Source organism: Ruditapes philippinarum, unplaced genomic scaffold (assembly GCF_026571515.1).
Source record: "Ruditapes philippinarum isolate M1 unplaced genomic scaffold, ASM2657151v2 ctg1610_1_1_1_1, whole genome shotgun sequence".
Classification (NCBI taxonomy): Eukaryota; Metazoa; Mollusca; class Bivalvia; order Venerida; family Veneridae; genus Ruditapes; species Ruditapes philippinarum.
The window spans coordinates 1-24,799 of record NW_026859270.1 but is presented as its reverse complement, the minus strand read 5'-3'; the positions used below and the strand labels follow the sequence as shown (position 1 = coordinate 24,799).

At 33.5% G+C, this 24,799-nt stretch overlaps 1 protein-coding gene and 1 long non-coding RNA gene across 2 annotated transcripts in view; both read right to left on the bottom strand.

Moving 5' to 3' along the window:
• Window positions 1–23,491, bottom strand: part of LOC132755921 (transient receptor potential cation channel subfamily M member-like 2) — a 45,787-nt gene extending 22,296 nt beyond the window's left edge. Inside the window, exons 1-7 of the mRNA XM_060746859.1 lie at window positions 23,352–23,491; window positions 22,658–22,832; window positions 21,409–21,462; window positions 16,900–16,935; window positions 16,078–16,198; window positions 14,927–15,125; window positions 116–264 (exon numbers count right to left, since the gene is read on the bottom strand). Coding sequence (XP_060602842.1) covers window positions 116–264; window positions 14,927–15,125; window positions 16,078–16,198; window positions 16,900–16,935; window positions 21,409–21,462; window positions 22,658–22,802 — 704 coding nt within the window. The 5' untranslated portion in view covers window positions 22,803–22,832; window positions 23,352–23,491. The remainder of the gene's footprint in view (window positions 1–115; window positions 265–14,926; window positions 15,126–16,077; window positions 16,199–16,899; window positions 16,936–21,408; window positions 21,463–22,657; window positions 22,833–23,351) is intronic.
• Window positions 5,443–10,167, bottom strand: LOC132755922 (uncharacterized). The gene is made up of 2 exons (XR_009629261.1): window positions 9,698–10,167; window positions 5,443–5,912 (listed from the first exon to the last, which is right to left on the bottom strand). It is a non-coding gene; the product is annotated as an uncharacterized LOC132755922 (long non-coding RNA).
• Window positions 23,492–24,799: the final 1,308 nt, after the last annotated feature.

Here is a 24,799-nt window from a genome sequence, read left to right as displayed (position 1 = left end):
TCGGCTAACTTAACCACTTATACAGTATGCCTTAATTATCTTTTATTCAATTTGCTTCCTTCTTCATGACTGCACATATTTATTTCCAAAAAAATAATTTGTAAAATTCCCTTACATATCGCCTTGTTTAGATTGCATTGCCTCTTTCTCCAATGCAGCCTCTTCAATTGACATATATTCCCTCGCCACTTTCTTCCAGAACATTGTATCGTCAATCTTGCTCTGTAGTCTCAATGTACTCTTACCTCGGTTTGTCATCTTAGACTGTCAATATATACAGAAATACAACTGCAATAACATACAGAAATATACTTGCAATATTACAAACAAGCCAATCTGACTTAAGTTCACATCTACTTAAGTAATATCTTGCAAATAGATCTGGGGCCGTATTCATAAAGGATCTTAAGTTTTAAGGGAAAAATGTCCTTATCTTGAAGAAAACTCCCTAAGGTAAAATTTTCCCTTAACTTTGAAGTCAAAAATCCCTTAAGTGAATTCCTTAGGCAAGAAATTCCTTAACTTAAATTTTATCATAAGGCAAAAATTTCGTTTAATATCAGTTTTTCTATTTGTAATTACCGACTGGAGAGCACTGACTGTGCTAAAAATAGTAACAAAAACAAGATGGCTGACCTAGAGCAGGAAATGCGCGACGTTTCAGACCTTTTCATGGATATTTGTTGTATATCATGGAATTATTCGGACAGTCATCATATGAAGCAGGCAGAGGAAAAAGATTGTGGGTTTAACACTAGTGGCATGGTTTGAGACTGACGTTTTTAAACATTATCAGTTTCATTCGCATGTTGTTCTTGTTTACCTAACTCGCTTCGAAATTTTCCGAAAATACAAAGTGAAAGTAGGGCAAGTGTTTACTATTTTAGTAAAAATTTACCGATAAATTATGCCGATATGAATAAACATACGTAATAGCATGTTTACTAAAGAACCAATGTTTTACTCCTAATTGATTTCTTGACGATACATTTGACAATTATTCTGATCGAGACGGAGTCAATAACTCAAATTATTCGTCCCCTGATCACTTCGTGCACATTTTGCCTGTTTTTGGTAAATTGTTGGAAGTTGATACTTTTTTCTGAAAAAAAAACCATCTTGGTAACAAATTAAGAAGCCGTGTAGCAAGGGGGTTATTGGACGATTGCCAAAGTTTTTAATTTTAAACATCATCAAGTCCAAGGTACATGTAGATCTATGGAAGTGGCTAGCCGTACGGGCCCGTACGGCTAGCCAAAAGTTCTAGCCGTACGTGAGTCACGTACGACTAGCCAGGACTCGCTGCATTGTCTAGCCGTACGGCACTTTTCAAATTTATATAAAAGTCGAAAATACATATGTTATTTCATGACTTTAAGCGAGGATTTTAACCAAGAAATAGTAATTGTCTTCGTATATTTACTTTAAATAGAGATTAATCGCCTTGTTGGCTACAGTAAAAAAAGTACGAATATCGATCTTTATCATCTCAAGACATCGAGAAAAAATAGCGTTAGGTCGCAGTTAAATAACATCAATTGAAATAGTTTACAAAATTTTGATAATAATCCTTTTTTTGTTTCATAAAGTTTAATTTTCGACACTTTTAAAATGAAAAAAAAAGAAAATAATTATTGTTATGCTCTGATATTTGCGTCAATTACCGACGGTATAGAAGTTAATCCATCATTAAGGAAAGTTTGCATGTTCTGTGAAACGCATACATTTTAAAATTCTATTGTCAGTCCCTGGGTAGGCTTTATTTAAGGCTTATTAATTGATTGTGCTTTTATGTTCGATATTTATCTACTGTATTTGAAAATTATACAATTATTTTTGCTTTTCATCTTTCTTTTTTTCAATGTTCTTTTTATTTATTTATTTATTCCACTCCGATCATTATTTATTCGATACATGTGCTTAATTAACAAAAAATCATCTTTCAGTCAAATAAAACAACAAATCATAATCATGAGGCACAAAATAACATATACATGTTCGACTTCTATATAATTTTGAAAAGTGCCGTACGGCTAGACAATGCAGCGAGTCCTGGCTAGTCGTACGTGACTCACGTACGGCTAGAACTTTTGGCTAGCCGTACGGGCCCGTACGGCTAGCCACTTCCTAGATCTATATACATGTACATCATACATGTAGCCCTCCATGTTTAATATTATCTTGTCTCTTAATTTTGTTTATAATTATTTACTTTTTTTTTTGCATAGTTACAAGAACAAAAAGTTAGATATACATATTTAAAATAGGTAAATAATGTTTTAGCAAATACAATATCATTAATTTAATGCTTTAATACAATTTGAATTTACATATACATGTAATAGATAAATTAAATTATGGACCTCAGTATGTTAGCTTATTCTATTTTGACATTTAAGACATAGGTTACTATCATTAATTGCATGGTTTACTGCCCTAGAGAATAAAAACTCAAACAAAAAAAAATTCCTTAAAATCGTAGATTTCATAATTATTATATGATCCCCTTTCGAAATTCCATTTTATTTAGTTCCCCCCATTGTTTTCTCGTTTAGAGCACACAGATTTTTTTACCATGGGACCATATGCCGCTTTTCATGGAATGGCACTTACATGTCACATTGAAGGTTCCATGATGACCGCCATATGAACACATCTGCAGATGTTTCAGCTAGTTTCAAAATTGTACTGCAGTTCATGTTAAATGTTGAATTCCGCTTAAGCCAGTGCTAGGGGGCATGGACAGTGGTTTGCACTTGACAGTACTATCCATGAACAGACTCAATCAAACTGAGCCTGTAACATTTTCAATTGTGTCATGTTGGGCTTTCTTCAGGGATTCTTATTTTATCCATTTTATTTCTGTTAATATATATGCTTTTAATTCAGCTGGTATGTCTGCTTTTAATTTATCATATATAACATAAACAAGCTCATATCAGCTTTGTCTGCTAAATTGATATCAAAAAGACAATAGTATGCTATTCTCTATTGCAAATTTAAGTAATTGATGTTATTTCATTTGGTATTTGATTAAATTAAGATCTGTGACACAAGGGAATAAAATAAATGATGAACAATTGTTTTAGTATGACTGGTCTTAGTTAAATTAACTGAAGGAAAAGGACATAAACATTTGTAGTTTTCATGTTTAAATTGAACTGAATATTACATTGTACATGTAGATTTTTTCGCAAAGCTTCATTTGTAGTTTTGGGCTTTTAAAAGTAGATATTACTTTACAGTAATCTAAAATTTATTTAGCTTTCATTTAATATTGAGAGCACCTGAATTACTGTGCATACCAGCCTTTACACATGATACTGTCTAAACCTGTCATTTTAGTTGTCAGTAAGGGGAACTGAGCAAAAATAACCACCATTGCAAAATGGTTAAAATAATAATTGCTGCTTGCATATGGTTATTATAATCAGATTCCTGTGCTGTAACTTTCTTATTTGATACAAATATCTTTGAAGCCATGAAAACAAAACTGTCAATGTATTTACTATTACAGTGATTGTTTTCCAATTTTAAAAATAACCTGTGGCTTTCTGAAGGGGAAAATATAGTGTGATAAACCAGAAAACAGGGAAATCTGACAACTGAAGAAATGGAATTTATCCACACATTTGATTAAATTTTCAATTTCAATTCAATTTAACATGCATGGTACATAGCAGAGGCTATTTATAGGGACATGTTATTGATATAAGTCTGCCAGGCTACATGTATCTATAGGGACAGCTGTCAGATATAAGTGAGATGCTGTTAAGTCATGGTTCTGGTAAAAAAGTGCACAGGGCATTTATAGGGGGAAATATTATTAACATTTTTAGGGGAAAATATACTTATTTTGGGCTAGGGGAAACAGCCTTTATTCAGCTGTAAAATGTAGGGGGGGGAAGGGGGGGGGGGGAAATCACTGTCATTCAAGTATGCCAGATTCCTTTCACTAGGAACAAATTGACAAAAAGAAGTAAATTAAGTATGCAAGTATGCCCTTATAAGGATCTTACACTATACTGACTGCAATTTCCTGTATACCTATACAATAGCCAATTTATATTTATTAATTTAAACACATAACTTATTTTAATTTACAATTTGCCCTACAACACATAGAAGACTGGAATTTTTGTTTGTTTTACCCATGCCAAACTAATTCTCAAAAACTACTACTGCAATTTCTTTCAAAATTTACAGGAATGATCAGTACCAAGTCTAGTTGTACATATCATTGGTTTTATGGTTCAATAAGTTTTGTTGGAGTTATGGCCCTGTAATTATATTTTATTTTTTAAAGTTTGTCCGGACTACTCCTATTATACCACTAATGCAATTTCCAAGAAACATTACAGGATTGATTGATAGGTCAAGTACTTGCACAAATTACACAGGTTTTCCGCTTGAATGATTTTTGGCCAAGTTATGGCCCCTGTTGAATGAAAAGGATGTTAATAAAGTTTGTCAGGACGACTGATCTTAAACCGTTTCTGCAATTTCAATGAAACTTTACAGGATTTATTGGTAGGTCAAGTACTTGTGCATAAAGTGATAATACACAAAATTTTCACTTCTATGATTTTCAGCTGAGTAATTGCCCTTGAATAAAACAAGTGTTTTGCCCCGTTCATGATTTTTGGGTCTCCTGCTACACAGTAGCTGCAACATGTGATTGGCTATCATGAGGTGACACATGTTACACTGATGGCCCTAAATGTTATTAGCTTAGAAAATATTCCACAAAAAACCTGACCAAAGTGGCTACTGCTTTAGTGTTAATGAATGAATTTTCATACATGGAATAACATTCTGTGGATTGTTCTTTTAAGATGGCCTGACCTTGAGTAACAAATGACCTTGTCCTTTAAGGTCAAATAACTGAATTTTGCTCTCTTCTTTCTGTAACTGGCTACAAATTTTGTATTAATGAATTGTCTTCATATTTAGACTGAATAACCATTAATGAAGATCAAATTATCTTTGACCTTGACTTTTAAATGACCTTAGCCTTAAAGATGCAATTACTGAATTTGTTAATTGTTTTTGCTTTGAATGGCGATTAAACTTTGCAATGAGTATATGGAAATTATTAAAATTACAATGCATCTGTGTGTCAAGTTTCATAACTCTGACTATTTGTCTTTTTTAACTTAGAAAATATCACAAAAATGTACCAAAGTGGCTAAAATTTAATTATTCATGAATGAATTGTCCTTGTAGATAGACCTTCAAGATGATGAAACTTACATTGATCTTAATTAAGTCATAAATGACCTTGACTTTCAAGGTCAAATAATAATTGATTTTTTTTTGTGATGTAACCGACCGTCCCCATCTCAGGAACCAGTAGCAATATTTACTTGAACTTGAAATATCCATGCAATATCACAAAGAAACCTTTATCTTTAATGGTGGATAAGAATATAAATCAGTGTGAAAGTTTATAACTTTATTTTACAAAATATATTGAATTCAGGATGAAAGTTTATTTCATGAAGAATGAGTTCATGGATTTATAAAAGTGATAAAAACATAAAGAGTCTTCCAAGATTATCACTGATGTAATAAGTATTCACACTTCCAAAGATTATAACTTAGTTATGTTGTCACTTAGTATTTACACTTTTCAAGATCTTCAATAGATCACTTCTGTCTGTAATTGCAATCACACTTTTTCAAATGATGTCACTTTTTCACTATTGCAAGGATATCAATACCATATGTTAGTATGTTGTTTTTTTGTTGTTTTTTTTTTTCAAATTGTCAACAAATGTCATTGATTTCACATTTATAATGAGTATGACGTTTCATTAACTAAGTCAATGGCCAATAAAAAAATTCTGTTTTGTTGTTTATTCCTTCTGTTAATGAGAGTTTCCAAACCAATCTTCAATATCTTGAGTATGCTGAAAAAAAAGCAAATGTATTTTAATACTTAATTAATGTTAATTTAAACACAAAAAAAAAGTTTAAAAATCAGAAACTGAAGTTGTGAAATAAAATGCAAATGACTTTTTTGTGCTGAATACTAAGTAAGAACAAAAGTATTTTATCATTTGCAAGTACAAACCACCTGACAATGATCAATGTCAAACAGAACCAAAGGCAATATTTCAGAATAAGAAACAGAACACAATTATCACTTATGTTAGAATATATACAATGTAGGTATTAGTGTAAATATCTAGGTTGCTCAAAATCCTATCCTAAACAGTTCCCATCAAGCTAAATATTCCTGTCTGTACTAGGGCTGTCATTGATGGAAAATTTTGTATTGATATATCAAGAGACAAATATTGAAAAAAATATCAACTTTGAAAACATTACTAGAACTCCGCGAGTCGGATGTGTCGCCTTGTGAACAATGTAGTTTAGGGGAAATGGCCAGGACAAAAATGAAATATGAAAAATAACAAAGGGCAATAACTAAAAAAATAATAAGTGCAGAGCAGCAGTTTCTGTACACTGCACTTCTTATCAATAAGATCTATCATTCTATGATGTTTCAAGTCCATAGCTTTCATACTTGAGGAAAAATGACCAGGACAAAAATAAAGTAAGAAAAGCAACAAAGGGCAATAACTCAAAAATAAGAAATGCTGAGTATCAGTTCTTATGCACTGCACTTCTTTTTAATGAAATCTATCATCCTATGAAGTTTCAAGTCCATAATTTTTATACTTTCAGAGAAATGGCTTGGACAAATATTAAGTATGAAAATAAACAAAGGGCAATAACTCAAAAAGTAAGAAATGCAGAGTACCAGTTCTTGTGCACTGCACTTCTTCTTAATGAGACCTATCATCCTATGAAGTTTCAAGTCCATGGCTTTTATACATTAGGAGAAATGGCCCGGACAAAAATAAAGTATGAAAAATTAACAAAGGGCAATAACTCAAAAATTAGGAAGTGCAGAGTACTGGTTCTTTGTGCACTGCATTTCTTCTTAATGAGATCTATCATCCTGTGAAGTTTCAAGTCCATAGCTTTTTTAGTTGAAGAGAAATGGCCCGGACAAAATTAAAGTATGAAAATTAACAAAGGGCAATAACTCAAAAAATAAGAACTGCAGAGTACCGGTCCTTGTGCACTGCACTTCGGGTTATTGAAAGAAGCATGCATACCAAGTTTGAAGTCAATCAGACTTATAGTGACTGAGTTATGCTCCGGACAAGCTTTAGCGGACGCCGACGCCGACACCGACAACGACGCCGACACAGACGCCGCCGCCGCCGACACCGCCGACAAAAGTAACCCCTATATGTCACCTTTTCAAGGCGACACAAAAATATGCACTATGAATTGGGACCATGGTGTTTTGCATGCTTGTATTAGACATTGCAAATACTACACACTAACAGAAAGTTTTTTCTGTAATTTTTGTCACCGACATTTAACAAAAAGTTAGCCAAGAAAACTTGAAAAAAGTGACGTCTCTTATTAGGCAAAATAGAGAGATATATACCGGTAAATAAATTTTAGCTTTTATTGATATTTGAAAGTGTGTATCGAAATTGTATTGGATGATATAGCGATATTTAATGACAGCCCTAGTCTGTACTAGTAGTCGGTGAAAGATTTTTATTTTAACTAGAAATGTGTCCATAGGACACGGGTGCCCCCAACGCGCCACTGTTCTGTCAATCTTATGACTCTAGGTCAAATATTTTTTGAAAACTAAAAATCTTTTGCAAGAACTTTACAAATACTGAATAAATTCACAAGCAAACCCCTAGGTACATAAGTATACATGCTGACCAACATTCTTGTAAATTTTCAGGCCAACAAGTGAAATACTTTTTGAGCTATGCATGAACAAGTTGAAAATTGCAAATTTATACAACTGTAAGTCAAGGGCAATAACTCTTAACAAAACTGGAAAAAAATCCACATGCATAGCTTCACAGTGATGTGAATTATTATTCCTGTAATTTAGTGATGTTGATCATTATTCCTGTAAAGTTGGTTGATTCTAACTCAAGCACTCAAGGAACAAATAACAACATAATGAAACGGTTTTTACTATGTCAAGGGAAATAACTCTACAAATACTAAATAAATCCCCAGGTGCAAAACTAAATATGCTGAGCAACCTTCCCGTAAGGTTTAATGACTCTATGTCAAATCCTTTTTGAGTTACATGCACAGTCCCTTGAAATTCGAGTTACTGAGAGTCAACTGTATTGTAAATAAATATTGTAACATCTGAAATTTTGGCTGCATGCGGGGCCATCCGTGGCGTGACGACACATTTCTAGTTTATTTTCTTTTTATTAACTTAAATATTTTATACTAATTTCAATTAAAGTGAAAGTGATATAACTAATTAAATGATCATTCTATTGAAATGTTTGAACCTTCTTTGATATATATATTAAGTAAAATACATGTACAATGTATATAATGACAGTACCTTGCTTAGTGGTTTGAAAGCAAAACAATAATACAAATGTAACTGGCAACACATAGCATGTGATACCGGTAAGTTTACTTAATTTGTTAGTTACATGTAGGTAAATACAAATTGTTCTTTTTTTAGCTCGACTTTTTTTTTTGAAATAAAAAGTAGAGGTATTGCTATAGTCGCGACGGCGTTGCCATTCCCGTCCGCAAACTTGTGCCTGGATCATAACTTTTCTTGGTGTATTGTCTTCATACTTGGCCACAGCAACCCTTGGGACAAGACCTTTCAGTAGACTACACTAACCTTGACCTTCATCCATAAATGACCTTGACCTTGAAGGTTAAATTACTGAATTTTCTCAAATTTGTGCATTAAATGACCACGTGTCACAACCATGTGACACCACATGTGCTACCACCATGTGACACCATGTGTCACCACCACGTGTCACCACCACCACATGTCACCGCCGCCACGTGACACCACATGTCACCAACACGACGTGTCACCACTAGGGCCCTCACGATAACAAGTTTAAACGGATTCGTTTCGATGTTCATTCATAAACGTTTAAAATATTGTTTAATCGAAAATGACCATATTGTCTTACAAAATTTCTTAATCATTGCCTGTGATCATTGATTTTATCAATTCTAGTGGTTTATTCCAATGTAAACAAACGGAAAATGGGTGTTTACAACCCTCCACACAGCATTGCCATGCAAAATTGCTGGTGACATAATACATTTTTGGTAAAAATGGGGTAATAATGCAAAAAATGTGTGCTGACTCAATTGTGATGCGAGCGTTGCCCCCGCCAGGCGGTCAGGCTCTTGTTATTTATTACAATAAGTGGATAAAAAATTTATGTAGATTTCATTCATTCATTCATTTCTAGTCATTTTATGTTTACTTATTTATTTATTTATGTATATTTTTATCTTTCATACAATATTATTTATTTTACATACAATATTATTCAGTCACTTAATTTAAAAGTTATTAATAAAATAATATTAAAAATAATGAAAAAAAATTGGATGAGGGGTGAAGTGCCCTACTGAATTGGGGGGGGGGGGGAATTGTCTTGAGGGTTGAAGTGTCTTGGGGTGAAGTGTCTTGCTACCCTTCAGACAATAAAGCTCTATTTTAAACAGTAAATATAACCCTAGTCGCTAGTTGCATCATGTCACATTACTACTTTTAAATCTTATATTAATATTATGCTTAAATCCCTTTTATCTGAGTGTATACTAAAGAAATACATATCAACTTACATCTACTTACCGTAAGTTTTTAGAAGAACAAGTCCTGAATCCAGGTGAATGATTTGTACCCATCTTTTTCTTGAGTGTATATTTGTAAATTGGAGGTTTTTAACTGTTTTGAAACCTCATCAGCAGTGTATTGAATATAAATCTTCAATTTTCTTCCATATTCTCTTATTATTACTTGATTGCATTAATTATAATGTTGATTTTTGTAGATGTCAAACCGTATCCGAAATATCAGTCCGAGCACTATTATACTTCTAGCTCTCCGATTAATCGCATGCTCCCAACATCAATGTAAGGATTGGGCTATCCAGGATAAAACTATTTCTTCTGTCAGACAATAAAAAGTCAGTTCCGCATTCGTAACATAACTACTTCATACAATAAAGCATTTATTTAAGTTGTAAAAATATTCAGAAAATTGCCTCCACTAGCACGGAAGTTGCCGGTTGTTTCTAGATACGGCTAATATACGTACGAATGATTTTCATCGGATAGGCCTATTATGATTGAAACTGCGTTGATTCCAAAATGGAAAGTAGCTGGATTTGTTATTTGAGAAAGGGAATGAACAAATCGTCTCCTAGTCGGCCATTTTATTTCTTCATTTTTATCCCTTAACCTTTTCCCTTAAAAGTTAAGGGAGCTCATGGGGTACCTTAATATTTAAGGGAAAAATCGACCAAAGTTAAGGAATTTTTATCCTAAGGAGTTTTATGAATAGAAACTAAGGAAATTCTTAAAAACTAAGGGAAATCTTACGTTTTTTAAGGGAAATCTTAGAATCTAAGGGAAATTTTTCCCTTAGGAGCTTTATGAATACGGCCCCTGATTGCCACCAAATTCGCTGAACCTTCATTGTAATTCAGATTTCCCTGAGGAAAGCTATTTTAACTAGGCAACCAAAAAGTCTTTTATTGTTTGGCACTACACAAACCAATAAAATATTGTAGTCCATGGGATAAAACAAATTGTAGATTGGAAAAAAATTGACTCAATTTTTCATGGACAAGCTAATTTACCTGCTGCCTATATTGACAAACACAATATTTGTTCTCAAAATCACAAGAATTACCTACTTAGTATTGGTTTTTCAGAGGTTAAACTTAGAAACCACAGCACTTTCAAAATTGAGATAGCTCGCTCGCAGATGTTTGACTGTTTGAAAGGTCACAAGAATGTGACAACCTTTTGGTGGTCATCAGATCCTTATGCATATCCTTTTTGAATCTGATTGATAAAACATGCTAAGCACAAGAGGGAGAGCAACATATTTGTAATCAATCAGTTGGTGATTAAAAAACAACATGTAGAATTTGTAGCTGGTTACTTTTGGTAATAATTTGTATTTACTCTTTGGTTGTCCAGGAAATCGAGATAGGTAACCAACCACAGAGATACATGTATGATGAAATTAATGGTTTTAATTTAAATAAAAAAAAAGACTTGACTTTAAGTGGAAATCATACTAAACTGGATCAAACTTGTACTACATTCTGATTAAATAATGTCATTTACTAATGATTTCTTTGTTTTTGGTTGGGTTTTAAGGGCACAAGCACAGGAGAGGTCATATGGTGACTTTCCAGCTTGACAAGAGGGTGTCATCTGAGTAGAATCACAAACATTATGGAAGCTTGTTAGATAACTGAGGGATTCAAACTGACAGCAGTGAGCGGCACATAATTTGGAGTTAATTATCATATATATTTCCATACTTCAATGGACTTTGGTGATCTGTTATAGGGTTTTGTGTATTTTAACACCTCACAGTCATGTACGACTAAAATAAAGCTTTTTATAATATAGTCAGCATTGTACTTAAGTCCACCTTTATTAAGCGACTTTATTCCCTCCTGATGATTTTTACTATATAAGTTAATTCCATTAAACAACATTTTTATATTGCAGCCAGCCTCAACTAAATGTCTGCCAAAATATACGAAATTAGTTGTTAAAGTATCTATTAAACGACCGTCACAAATAATTGTCGTTTAAAAACAAATTGAATAACAATTGCAATCGTTTCAAAATCAGAAAGAAAGAAACAGTTTTCCGATCATAATATTTATTGTGACATATTTTGCCAGAGCAATAACATATCACAACACCACATTTGCACAGTTTTGTCATGTGCTCAGAGTGATCTCCCTTCCAGAAAATAAAAACCTTATTGAATTTGAAATCGGGTAGTGTAAAAACTAATTGCTGAAAAAATCAAGAAGTTTAAAACTCATTGCATGAAAAATTATCTTGAGCTCTGGCTGATGATTTGAAAGTATGTTCAGCAAGAGATATGTATGAACATATTAACAATATAAGACAATATGCTTTGTTTCATGGTCAAAATGACCTGTTGAAAGTATTATGAACGTAGATCACATTTGTACACAAATTTTTACTAAAAAACAAAAACAAACACATATTGATGACTTTTTTTAAAAAAAAGCATAAATGTGATTATGAAAATGTAATACATACATAATATTGTACAGTTTTTGTTTTATAAAAACAAACGGTATTATATCTATGACTTGTAACATAAAAAAGTCTCGAATTTTCCAGAATTCTATCGAGAGACCACTTTATTAAGCGACGACTTTTTGGCAGTCCTTTGAGTAGTCTCTTAATACAATGTCAACTGTACTTGTAAATGAAATACTAAGAATCGGAGAGATTCAAACTGACAGCAGTGAGCGGCACATGATTTGGAGTTAATTATCAATTATATTTCCTTTGTTGACCTGTTTATAAGGTTTTGTGTATTGTAACAGCTCACATGTACTACATAAATAAAGCTTTTTATAATATACAGTCGGCATCTTACTTGCGTCCACCTTTATTAAGCAACTAATTTCCCTCCTGATGATTTTTACTATATAAGTTAATTCCACTAAACAATGTTTTTATATTGCGGCCAGCGGCCACAAAATGTTGGCCAAAATATACGAAATTAGGTGTCAAAGTATCTATTAAAAGACTGTCACAAATAATTGTCGTTTAAAAATGAATAACAATTGCAATCGTTTCAAAATCAGAAAGAAAGAAACAGTTTTCCGATCATAATATTTATTGTGACATATTTTGCCAGAGCAATAACGTATCACAACACCGCATTTGCACAGTTTTGTCATGTGCTCAGAGTGACCTCCCTTTCGAAAAAATAAAAACCTTATTGAACTTGAAATCAGGTAGTGTAAAAACTAATTGCTGAAAAAATCAAGAATTTTAAAACTCATTGCATGAAAAATTATCTGGAGCTCTGGCTGATGATTTGAAAGTATGTTCAGCAGGAGATGTGTATGAACATATTAACAATATAAGACAATATGCTTTGTTTCATGGTCAAAATGACCTGTTGATAGTATTATGAACGTAGACCACATCTTAAACAAATTTTTACTATAAAACAAAAACAAACACATATTGATGACTTTTTTTTAAAAGGCATAAATGTAATTATGAAACTGTAATACATACATAATATTGTACAGTTTTTGTTTTTATAAAAAGACGGTATTATATCTATGACTTGTAATATAAAAAAGTCTCGAATTTTCCAGAATTCTATTGAGAGACCAATTTATTAAGAGACGACTTTTTGGCAGTCCCTTGCGTGGTCTCTTAATACAATGTTGACTGTACTTGTAAATGAAATACAAAGAAATATTGATGAACAAAATGTGTAATTTAACTTTCCGTAGTTGCACTGTATAAATTTATTTTTCACTGCAGTGAAATATATTTTCTGTATTTTCACTGGTATGTTGCTTGACTACTTTTTTTTAAATTAAGCCAATACTCAAAATTAAAGGGGAAGTCTTTTGAATTGTAAGGTAAAAAAAGAGAACCATGATGGCCCTGAAGTCGCTCACCTGTATATAGGCCCCCGGAGCGAGGCCAGTTTAAACCCCAGGGCTTTTATTTGAACTTGGTAGACACCCATTAGAAGATGTTTCATGCTTAATATCTAAACTCTAGCTATTCGGGTTTTTTCAAAGAAGATTTTTAAGTTTTTGCTATACACATATAAGGAAAATCAATGTCACCGAACGGGGCCAATTTTGACCCCAGGGCTTTTATTTGAACAAACTTTGTAGACATCCATTAGAACATGTTTCATGCTAAATATCTTAGCTCTGGCTCTTTGGGTTCTTTAAAAGAAGGTTTTTTTAAGTTTTTACTATATGCATATAGGGAAAATCAATGACCCCCTGGGGCGGGGCCAATTTTGACCCCAGGGCTTTTATTTGAACAAACTTGGTAGACATTCATTAGAAGATGTTTCATGCTAAATATCTCAGCTCTAGGTCTTTGGGTTCTTTAAGAGAAGATTTTTTAAGTTTTTACTATATGCATATAGGGAAAATCAATGAACCCCGGGGCAGGGCCAATTTTGACCCCAGTGCTTTTATTTGAACAATCTTGGTAGACACCCATTAGAGGATGTTTCATGCTAAATATCTTAGCTCTAGCTCTTTGGGTTCTTTAAAAGAAGATTTTTTAAGTTTTTACTATATGCATATTGGGGAAATCAATGACCCCCTGGGGCGGGACCAATTTTGATCCCAGGGCTTTCATTTGAACAAACTTGGTAGACACCCATTAGAGGATGTTTCATGCTAAATATCTTAGCTATAGGTCTTTGGGTTCTTTTAAAGAAGATTTTTTAAGGTTTTACTATATGCATATAGGGAAAATCAATGACCCCCTGGGGCAGGGCCAATTTTGACCCCAGGGCTTTTATTTGAGCAAACTTGGTAGACACTCACTAGAAGATGTTTCATGCTAATTATCTAAGCTCTAGCTCTTTGGATTTGTTAGAAGAAGATATTTAAAGTTTTTTCTTTTGGTTGCCATGGCAACCAGTTCTGCATGGAATTAAATTCTTTGAACAATTTTCAAAGGTGACCACCAAAGGAACATTCATGTGAAGTTTGGATGAAATTGGCTTAGTGGTTTATGAGATGTCATTTAAAGTAAAAATTTACGGATGACGGACGGACGCCGGACGAAAAGCGCCCTGTCACTTTGTGACAGGTGAGCTAAAAAGAGAAAAAAGTATATAATAAACAGAAAATTCAAGTTTTTTTTCTACAAATCCTGGACTTATTTCATCCTGTGGTATGAAAATTATCATATTTCACTTGTGACTTCTGCCACTAATGAAATATCTATTTTCATATCACATGAAATTTGTCCCTTATTTACAGAAAAAAATTGAATATCCCCTTTATCTTACCTTTCCCTTTGAGCAACAAGTACTCTTTCGTTGACACGTCTTCAACTTGTTATATATTGCTTTCAGAAACAGATAGAGGAAACTAAATACTGTAAATGGTGGAGGTAGACTAAATCTCTCGATGAAATCAGCTATAAGAGCGTATCTCTGAAACTTCCACACTTCACTCGCCACCTTATCAACTTTCCCTATTGTCAGTCTGGTGAAACAAATAACACAATTGATAAACATATTGGCAACAAATGTAGGTAGGTCAAATTTGAAGAGATATGGTATGAATATGTATGAAGGAATTTTAAAGGGGCCTCAACTGAGAGACTGGAATCTTTTTTTTCTGAGATATATGTTCCTTTTGATGTACTCAAAGACCAACTTGTGTGCAAAATTTCAGATCATTCACTCACTCAATTCCAAAATTATAAAAATATTCTTATTATTTTCTAGTATCTTTTGCAAATTTGTCAGTTTTAACAACTCAAGCAGATCTATGTAAGAAATTCAAAGTTTATGTTTTAAGGTTTTTGGACCTTAGTAGAGTTTCTTTAAAGAAGGATGTAACATTCAGGATGCTGGATTACAATTTATTTCTTCTTTTTTTTCAAATACAAAGAGTTCTTTCATTACAAAGATAACTTTGAGGAATTAATGTTGAAATATCAAGAATAAGAACTTTCAAATGTGCCAATATGAATAAAGGATAAACATATTTTGCTGCTACTAGTAAAAATCCTATTAACATTTTCAAGAAGTACAGGCATGTGTATAATATAATTATTTCTTTTTTTTTCCAAATGGATTTTACATCACACCAACACAGTATAGGTCATATGGCGACTTTCCAGCTTTATTGGTGGACAAAGACCTCAGGTGCCCTCTTGTACATTATTTTAGGCATGATAATTTATAATGAAACAAATAACATATAAAGGCAACAACAAATAGACACAAAATTTTGACAGATAAATTATATTTATACTTTCTTTGACATTTGGCATCCTATATAAAGATCTTACTTCCTAATGGGGATTAACAGCGTGAGATTTTAAAAAAAAAACATCTTTTTAAAAGGCAACTACAATAACAATATCAAAAGGAACAATCTATGAGTATATCAGAGCTGGGACGAGAAAAACAGTAAATATAATACTTACGCAAACATAGCAAATAGAAGTGTAACCAGCACAAGTTTACAGATGAGTAAATATTGTAGTGTGATGACATAAGCTGAAAATGTGGACACAGGGCACTTTTGTAAGTCCTTTATCTGCTGTGCTGTAAGAAAAAGTAGTACACAGATAAAATATACATATACAGTAGAACTTCGGTAAGTCGAAGTTGAAGGGACTTGCGTAAAAAAATCGACACATCGGGAATTCTACTCATGAATAGGTCTCAATTTGATGACAAATTAAGAGCCGTTCATGTATACAAGCAAGTTACAAAAGGCATAAAACAAAAGGAAATGGAGATAACTAACCCAGCTTATAGTAAATATATCCCAGTGTGATTATCATGCGACACCGGGTCACGGAAGTTCTCAAATGAAAGTAGTTCTTCTCGTTTACTTTCAAATACCACTACAGCAATTTAAATGGTAACAATTAAAGCACTTTATCACACATTAAAACGCAAATAAAGGCTGTTAGAAAACATGGCTATGTAATTAACACCTGTAACACAAGTTGATCAGAAATCATCTTCGTGCCTAGAAAAGTTCGACACATCGAAAAATTCGACACATAAAATTTTGTCTCATATAAAGGTTTTTATAAGGAATATATAGGGGAAAAAATCGAGACTTCCATTTTACTTAGACAAATTGAGAAAATCAACTAAACAAAGTTCGACTCATAGAAGTTCTACTGTACTTAGAAATGACAAAAGCATTTTTCTGACAACATTAACACTAGTCTTTATGGTTGAAAGTACATCAATAGAAAATACAAAACAAACTTCCCAATGTTTTTACTTACATTGATGTGTGTAGATAGCGCCGCTGTAGTAAGTTGCTGAAAAAGAGATAAACAACAATCTATAAGCAAGAGTAACGAAGACAGTAATGTTAATATCATAATAGTATTGTAATAAAGTGGTCTGCTGGCAAGTGCTTCCATACAATTATCTGAATTGGAATACATTGATGACATGTTGTTATGTTACTCTATCTAGTTACTTTTAATGCTCTTTTAATTGTGCATGTATTTCATAAACAGACTCAATATAACCTAGTCTGCAAGACACCAATTGACAGTTCTCGAAACTAGCAGACGACAGGCTATTGTTATCAGTAGAATTACGAGAAAAGATAACCAGTTATGTACCTAACTGTATAAAACATATGTAAAATTGTCTGACTTGTGGCCTGTTTAACCGTCAATTTAAATACTTTTAGTGTCAAAAAATGTGTTGAAATATATTCTGAGATATTGATTTTACTCAAAGATAAGAGAAACAACTCGTTTTTCACTCGATATACTGCTGTTATTTACGTAGTTTATATAGAGACTGTCAATGGGTGTATTTCAAAAAAGACCTCAAGATGATAAGCGTTTAAACTCTTTCAATAAAATTTGGCCAAAAATCGCGAAAAAGAAAATTAATTTTGATATATATTCATCCTCTGCAGACTTTTCCATTTTAAGTGCCTCGGTAAGAATTTCAATTTATGGTTATAAGATGAGACCCCTTAGGAGCTCCTTTGATATTTCTAACTGCCCTCCAAATGATTTTTTTTTCCATCAAGCTCCTTTAATATTTAGAAATGCCCTCCACATGTTTATTTTTTTTTCATCCAGCTCCTTTAGTATTTAAAATTGCAACAAGAAACATGGCAATGCCATGAAACCAGGTTTTCAATTATCACCATTGTAGATGAATATGTTGCATTTGAAATACAAATACAAGAAACAAACAATGTAACTTTGTGCAATGTAAAACATGAATAATGTAGGAGGAATTGCCACAGAGGAAGTGTTCTTCTGTATAAGGAAAAAAAACAAAGGGCCATAATTAAATAAAACAAGAGCTGTCCGTAAGACAGCGCGCTCGACTTTTTTAGTGCTTGCCTATAATACAAAACATTGACAGTTAAGGGCCATAATTCAAATAAAATCTTTGACAGAATTACCTTCTCCTGGACATGTTTGGGAATCATGATTGTAAACAAGTATTCCAACTTTCAAATTAATATCTCAAACAGTTCAGTCAAAAAGTGGACTGGTACTAAAAACTTAACCAAGATTCTAAGTCGATAAAAGGCCTTAATTTTTAAAACAAATCCTTGACAGAGTTACCTTCTCTTGCGTACAGATGGGGGTAATGATGTGAAATAGCATTAAAAGTTTCAAAGCAATATCTCAAAGGTTAAGGCAATAAGTGGATTTTACCCATATTCAATGTATTTTCTAAGTCAAAAAGGGGCATAATTCTGTCAAAAACCTTGACAGAGTTATGTCCTCTTGTCTGTTGATGAAGGTCGTGATGGTAAACAAGTATGGTCAGTTTCAAAGCAATACCTCCAATGGTTTTGAAATAAAGTGAGGTGGTACAAAAAACTTAACCAAGCTCAATACACTTTCTAAGTCAAAAAAGGGCCATAATTCTGTCAAAAACCTTGACAGAGTTATGTACTCTTGTCTGTAGATGGAGGTTATGATGGTGAACAAGTATGGTAAGTTTCAAAGCCATACTTGTAATACTTCTGAAATAAAGTGGGGTGGTACGAAAAACTTAACCAAGGTGTGACGCCAACGCCGACGCCGGGGCGAGTAGGATAGCTCCCCTTTTCATAGAAAAGTCGAGCTAAAAATTATTCAAACACAAAACCTCGACAATGTGCCCCAGGGCACTGGATGACAAAGCTACTGTGAAAGTTTGAACAAAATCCGTTGAGAAATGTAGGAGTTCAGCACAGAAGAATTTTTTCACTATATATTCTGTATAAGGAAAATTAACAAAGGGCCATAATTAGGTCAAATATTATCCAATCACAAAACCCCAATAATGTGTGCCAGGGCACTTGATAACAAAGCTTCTGTGAAAGTTTGGTCAAAATCTGTTGAGAAATGTAGGAGAAGTTGCGCATAGTAAAAATTGTTCACTTTAAAATCTGTATAAGGAAAAACAAGATTGCATTTGAGAAAAATGCTATGCCACCGCATGGTTCAAATTTCATAGCTGTACATCAAAGGACACGAAAGTAGGTCACATCATCAAAATCTAGGTCACCTGATATCAAAGTTCAATTTTACAACTTAAACTGTGCACATGGTCAAAATGTCATTGCTGTACATCAAAGGACAAGAAAGTAGGTCACTGTCCCCTTGGGCAAGGCATAATTTTGACCCAAGGGTTTAATTCAAAACAATTTTGATACAGGTCCACCAAACAACATTTCAAGTCAAATATCTAAGCTATAGCTTTCTCCCATTCAGAAAACATTTGTTTTATTTTCTGTTTTTACTTTGTGTACATAATGAGAATCACTGCCCCCGGGCATGGCTAATTTTGACACCAGGGGGCAATTTTGAACAACTTTGGTAGAGGACCTATAAATGATATTATATATCAAACATCAAAGCTCTATGCCTTGAACCTTCAGACAAAAATATTTTTTATTTTTTCACTATATGTACATAATGAAAATCAATGACCCCCGGGGCGGAACCAATTTTGGCCCCAGGGCTATAATTTGAACAATCTTGCAAGAGGTTCACTACACAATGTTTCATGCAAAATATCTTAACTCTAGCCTTTGTAAATTTAGAGAAGATGATTTTTTAAGTTTTTACTATATACATATAAGGAAAACCTATGGCCACCGGGGGCGGGGCTAATTTTGACACAAGAGGCAAAATTTGAATAACTTTTGTAGAGTACCTTTAGATGATATTATTTAACAAATATTAAAGCTCTAAGCCTTGTACCTTCAGACAATAAGATTTATTTATTTTTTACTATATAAAATATTGAAATCAATGACCCCAAGGGTGGGGGCAATTTTGACCCAAGGGCTATAATTTGAACAATCTTGCTAGAGGTTTACTACACAATGTTTCATGCAAAATATCTAACCTCTAGCATTTGTCAATTGCTAGAAGAATTTTTTTTGAAGTTTTTACTATAAGTTTTACTATATACATATAAGGAAAACCAATGACCCCCGGGGCGGGGCCGATTTTGACCCCAGAGCTATAATTTGAACAATCTGGGTAGAGGTCTGCCAGACAATGCCTTATGCAAAATATATAATCTAGGCCTTTTGGGTCTTTACAAGAAGGTGTTTTAAGTTTTTACTATATGTACATATAGTGAAAATCAATGACCCCGGGGCGGGGCCGATTTTGACCCAAGGGCTATAATTTGAACAATCTTGGTAAGGGTCTACCAGACGATGCCTTATGCAAAATATCTAAGCTCTAGGCCTTTTGGGTTTTTACAAGAAGGTATTTTAAGTTTTTACTATATGTACATAGTGAAAATCAATGACCCCCGGGGCGGGGCCAATTTTGACCCCAGGGCTATAATTTGTACAATCTTGTTAGAGGTCTACCAGACATTGCCTTATGCAAAATATCTAAGCTCTAGGCCTTTTGGGTCTTTACAAGAATATTTTTTAAATTTATTCTTATAATTCCTTTTGGTTGCCATGGCAACCAGATTTCTGCATGGAATGAAATTCTTTGAACAACTTTGGAAGCCCTTCACCCAAGGAACAATCCTGCCAAGTTTGGTTGAAATTGGACTAGTGGTTTTTCACAAGAAGATTTTTTAAGTTCACTATATAATCTATATAACACACACACAAACACACACACAAACACACACACACACAGGTGAATCGCTATATGCCACCGCATCGCAGATGCTGCGGTGGCATAAAAACAAAGGGCCATAATTAGGTCAAATATTAAACAATCACAAAACCCTGACAATATGCTCTAAGGCACTTGATGACAAAGCCTCTGTGAAAGTTTGGTCAAATTCCGTTGAAAAATGTAGTAGGAGTTGCGCACAGAAAATTGTTCACTATATATCCTATATTGGGAAAAAAAACAAAGGGCCATAATTAGGTCAAATATTATCTAATCACAAAACCATGACAATATGCCCCAGGGCACTTGATGACAAAGCCTCTGTGAAAGTTTGGTCAAAATCCATTGAGAAATGTAGGAACAGTTGGGCACAGAAGAAATTATTCACTATATATTCTATATAAGGAAAAAAAACAAAGGGCCATAATTAGGTCAAATATTATCCAATCACAAAACCCCGACAATATGCGCCAGGTCACTTGATGACAAAGCTTCTGTGAAAGTTTGGTCAAAATCTGTTGAAAATTGTAGGAGGAGTTGCGCACAGAAGAAATTGTTTACGCCCGCCCGCACGCCCACCCGCCCGTCCGCCCATCCGCCCGCCGACATACCTCAATCTAATAACCAGTTTTTTCCTTCGGAAAACCTGGTTAACAAAAAAAGGCTTACGTGCATGGCAATATCCTGTGGTATTCTCGTACTCAAAGGAACAGCTTGGATCACCTAAAAGACAAATATCAAAACATTCTTTTTCCAATCACAAAAAATAATTCTATTATAACATGATGTAAATATAAATTTTCAGTAAGCTATCTTATTTCATAAATGTCTCTATCTTACACTTGCTTAACATTTGGCATCAATTTCTGCTACAGTAATGACCTTGATAATGACGTTCAAAATTTCTGAAAAACGTCTTCTTCTAAGGACTTAGTTTACGGGTATGAAGGGTCATCACATGAAACCAAAACAGAACTCCTTTACTCAATATACTTTCACACTTTTTATACAGGTGGCCAGTTCATGACTTCAATCGTTCAGCAGGAGCAACAACAAATTGTTCTTTTTTGCAGATGAAGTAGCAAAGAATTTATCTAATTTCAGATAAAGAGCAAAGAATTGATGTAATTTCAGATGAAATTAAACAGAACTGATCTAATTTCTGTTAAAAGAGCAAAGAATTGATCTAATTTCTGTTAAAAGAGCAAAGACTTGATGTAATTTCAGATGAAGTTAAACAGAACAGATCTACTTTCTGTTAAAAGAGCAAAAAATGATCTAATTTCTGTTAAAAGAGCAAAGAATTGATGTAATTTCAGATGAAGTTAAACATAAACTGATCTAACTTCTGTTAAAAGAGCAAAGAATTGATGTAATTTCACGTGAAGTAGCAAAGAATTGATGTAATTTCAGATGAAGTTAAACAGAACTGATCTAACTTCTGTTAAAAGAGCAAAGAATTGATGTAATTTCACGTGAAGTAGCAAAGAATTGATGTAATTTCAGATGAAGTTAAACAGAACTGATCTAACTTCTGTTAAAAGAGCAAAGAATTGATGTAATTTCACATGAAGTAGCAAAGAATTGATGTAATTTCAGATAAAGTTAAACAGAACTGATCTAACTTCTGTTAAAAGAGCAAAGAATTGATGTAATTTCACATGAAGTAGCAAAGAATTGATGTAATTTCAGATGAAGTTAAACAGAACTGATCTAACTTCTGTTAAAAGAGCAAAGAATTGATGTAATTTCACATGAAACAGAAAATTGATCTATCCAATAACACTGCTTTAGCAACAAACTAATATTCTCAAGGAATTCATCTTATTTCAGCAGGAGTTGAAGTAACTGATTCTGCCGTCCCTAACCTACTTAAACTGTTTTCACTGTAAAGAATAAACATAAATCCAAAGCTTACCACTGAGGTCATCGACTTGAGTAAGGAACATGCCATAAATTGGTCTCGTAATGACACGCTTGATGAGTTCCTTCGTGAGTGGCCAATGAGGATACAGTACAGCCTGTATAGTCACACCCCCAGCGATCATAAAGATGAGAAACATTCGTACAAATGCCACAAAGTCGTGTTTTATCTGTATTAAAAAAATAAACAATTAATAAATGACTTTTTTTTTTGCAACAAAATAGAACACATCATCATCTGACCAAAAAACTAGTGATGTAGGGAGGACAGTATGCGGACAGTTCGTAACACTATCCTCGGAAAGCCATGCATACTAGACTTGTGCCTATATACAACTGGTTGCATGACATTGATAACTGCATTACAGCAAAACATTTAAATTAGCTGTATCAGATTTTAACAAAATATTGTTTTTGGTAATTCATGTCATAATGATTTCCTATCATCATCATAAATGTAAAGTGTTGCTGAATGAAGACCTATCTTCACATGAAGATTATTATCTATTTATCATAACTTTTAACTCACAATGAAATGAAAAAATAAATCTTACACGAATAAAACCAGTATTAGGTAAAGTACTTATTTTTTCTTCTTTCATAACAAAATTACTTTATTCTTTAACATACCATTCTACTTATTCTGAGTAACATTGGTCCGAGGGTAGGACTTATAGGCAGGTACACACCTAACAGCCGGTAGAAGAAGTAGATGAGACCAAAACACATGAAGATTCGTGCGTAAATATAGTCCGAGACGCCCACCCACGTCTGCATGATCCTCGTAACCAATAGCAGTACTAGAAACATCATTATCAGGAATATGTCTACACAATTTCCAAGCAGCGATAATGTCTTATATTTCTGAAAGGTAAAATATAAATCATAGCATTGATAGTCAGCTGTCTCTAAAATATCCACCTCATCATAAAAGACATGATTATTATTTTCAGGAATAAAAAAAAGGCCTTTACCCAGCACTACTGCAACAGAAAAGTATATTAAAACTAGGGTTGTTTCCCCTGCTATCCCATGGGTCAATTGAGGGATTCAGTATTACAAATATCACAATCTCCTACTTTCTATTTTTTTTTTTTTTTTCAAATAATTCAGCTGATTATTGTATATCTATTTATTTGTTACAATCCCTCATTTTTTGGTAGTAATATACAGCAGAACTTACATGGTATTTTCGGTACACTCTACAGACCAACTCCATCTCAATAACAGCAGCCCAGAACCATAGTATCATATCCAGCACCTGGTTCCCACATGTCGGCCACAACGTGGCCAGACAAAATATACCCAGGAAGGCAAAATAAAACACTTGTGTCAACCAGAACTTTGTAATGGGAGCTGTCCATAATAAGTTTATCTTGGTGTGGAATGGTACGTCCCTTTTAGGTCGGAATGAAAGAACCGTCCTTAAGGTGTTGGTTAGAGGTGATGTCTTTTTCTGCAAAAATAGTAACAAAAATGGACTCGCTATTGAAGGAAAGTTAACAAAAATATAGGACAAATGATTTTACATGGCATTACATATATACATATTTTGCTTGTTTATATAGCCATATGATATATAAAGAAACATGACTGTTACTTTGCTGCTACAAATATGTTTGTTAATACAGAATTTGTTTTACATTGACTGTGTAGGAAGCTATAAGCTTATGGAAATACTCTGGAATCCCTTCTTGGAACTAACCAGTTCTGAGCAATATGCATCAAGTCCCTTGCTCAAGGAAACAATGTCTTGCCCCTGACTGGGTTTGAACCCACACAGCTAGAAATCCTTAGATTACTGGTCCACTTGGCTAAACTGTTTCATTTCACAAATGCAACACAGTAAAATAACAAAGAGTACCAAATAAAAAATTCTGATCCATTCTTCTTACTTTGTTTTACCAACTGTTTTTAACTTCTTTTTCAGAACTAGCCAGAAATCACCCTTTTCGGTATGGGATAGTAACTAAAGTTTTCGGTAAGAATCCTCGGTATTACATAATTATCTCTGGAAATCAATTCAACAATCAACAAGAGCTGACAGTGGAGACAGCACGCTGAACTAGTTAAATACTGATAAATACCTTGTGTAAATTATCCATGGTTGATTTCGTGAAATGTGGCATCTCGTCTT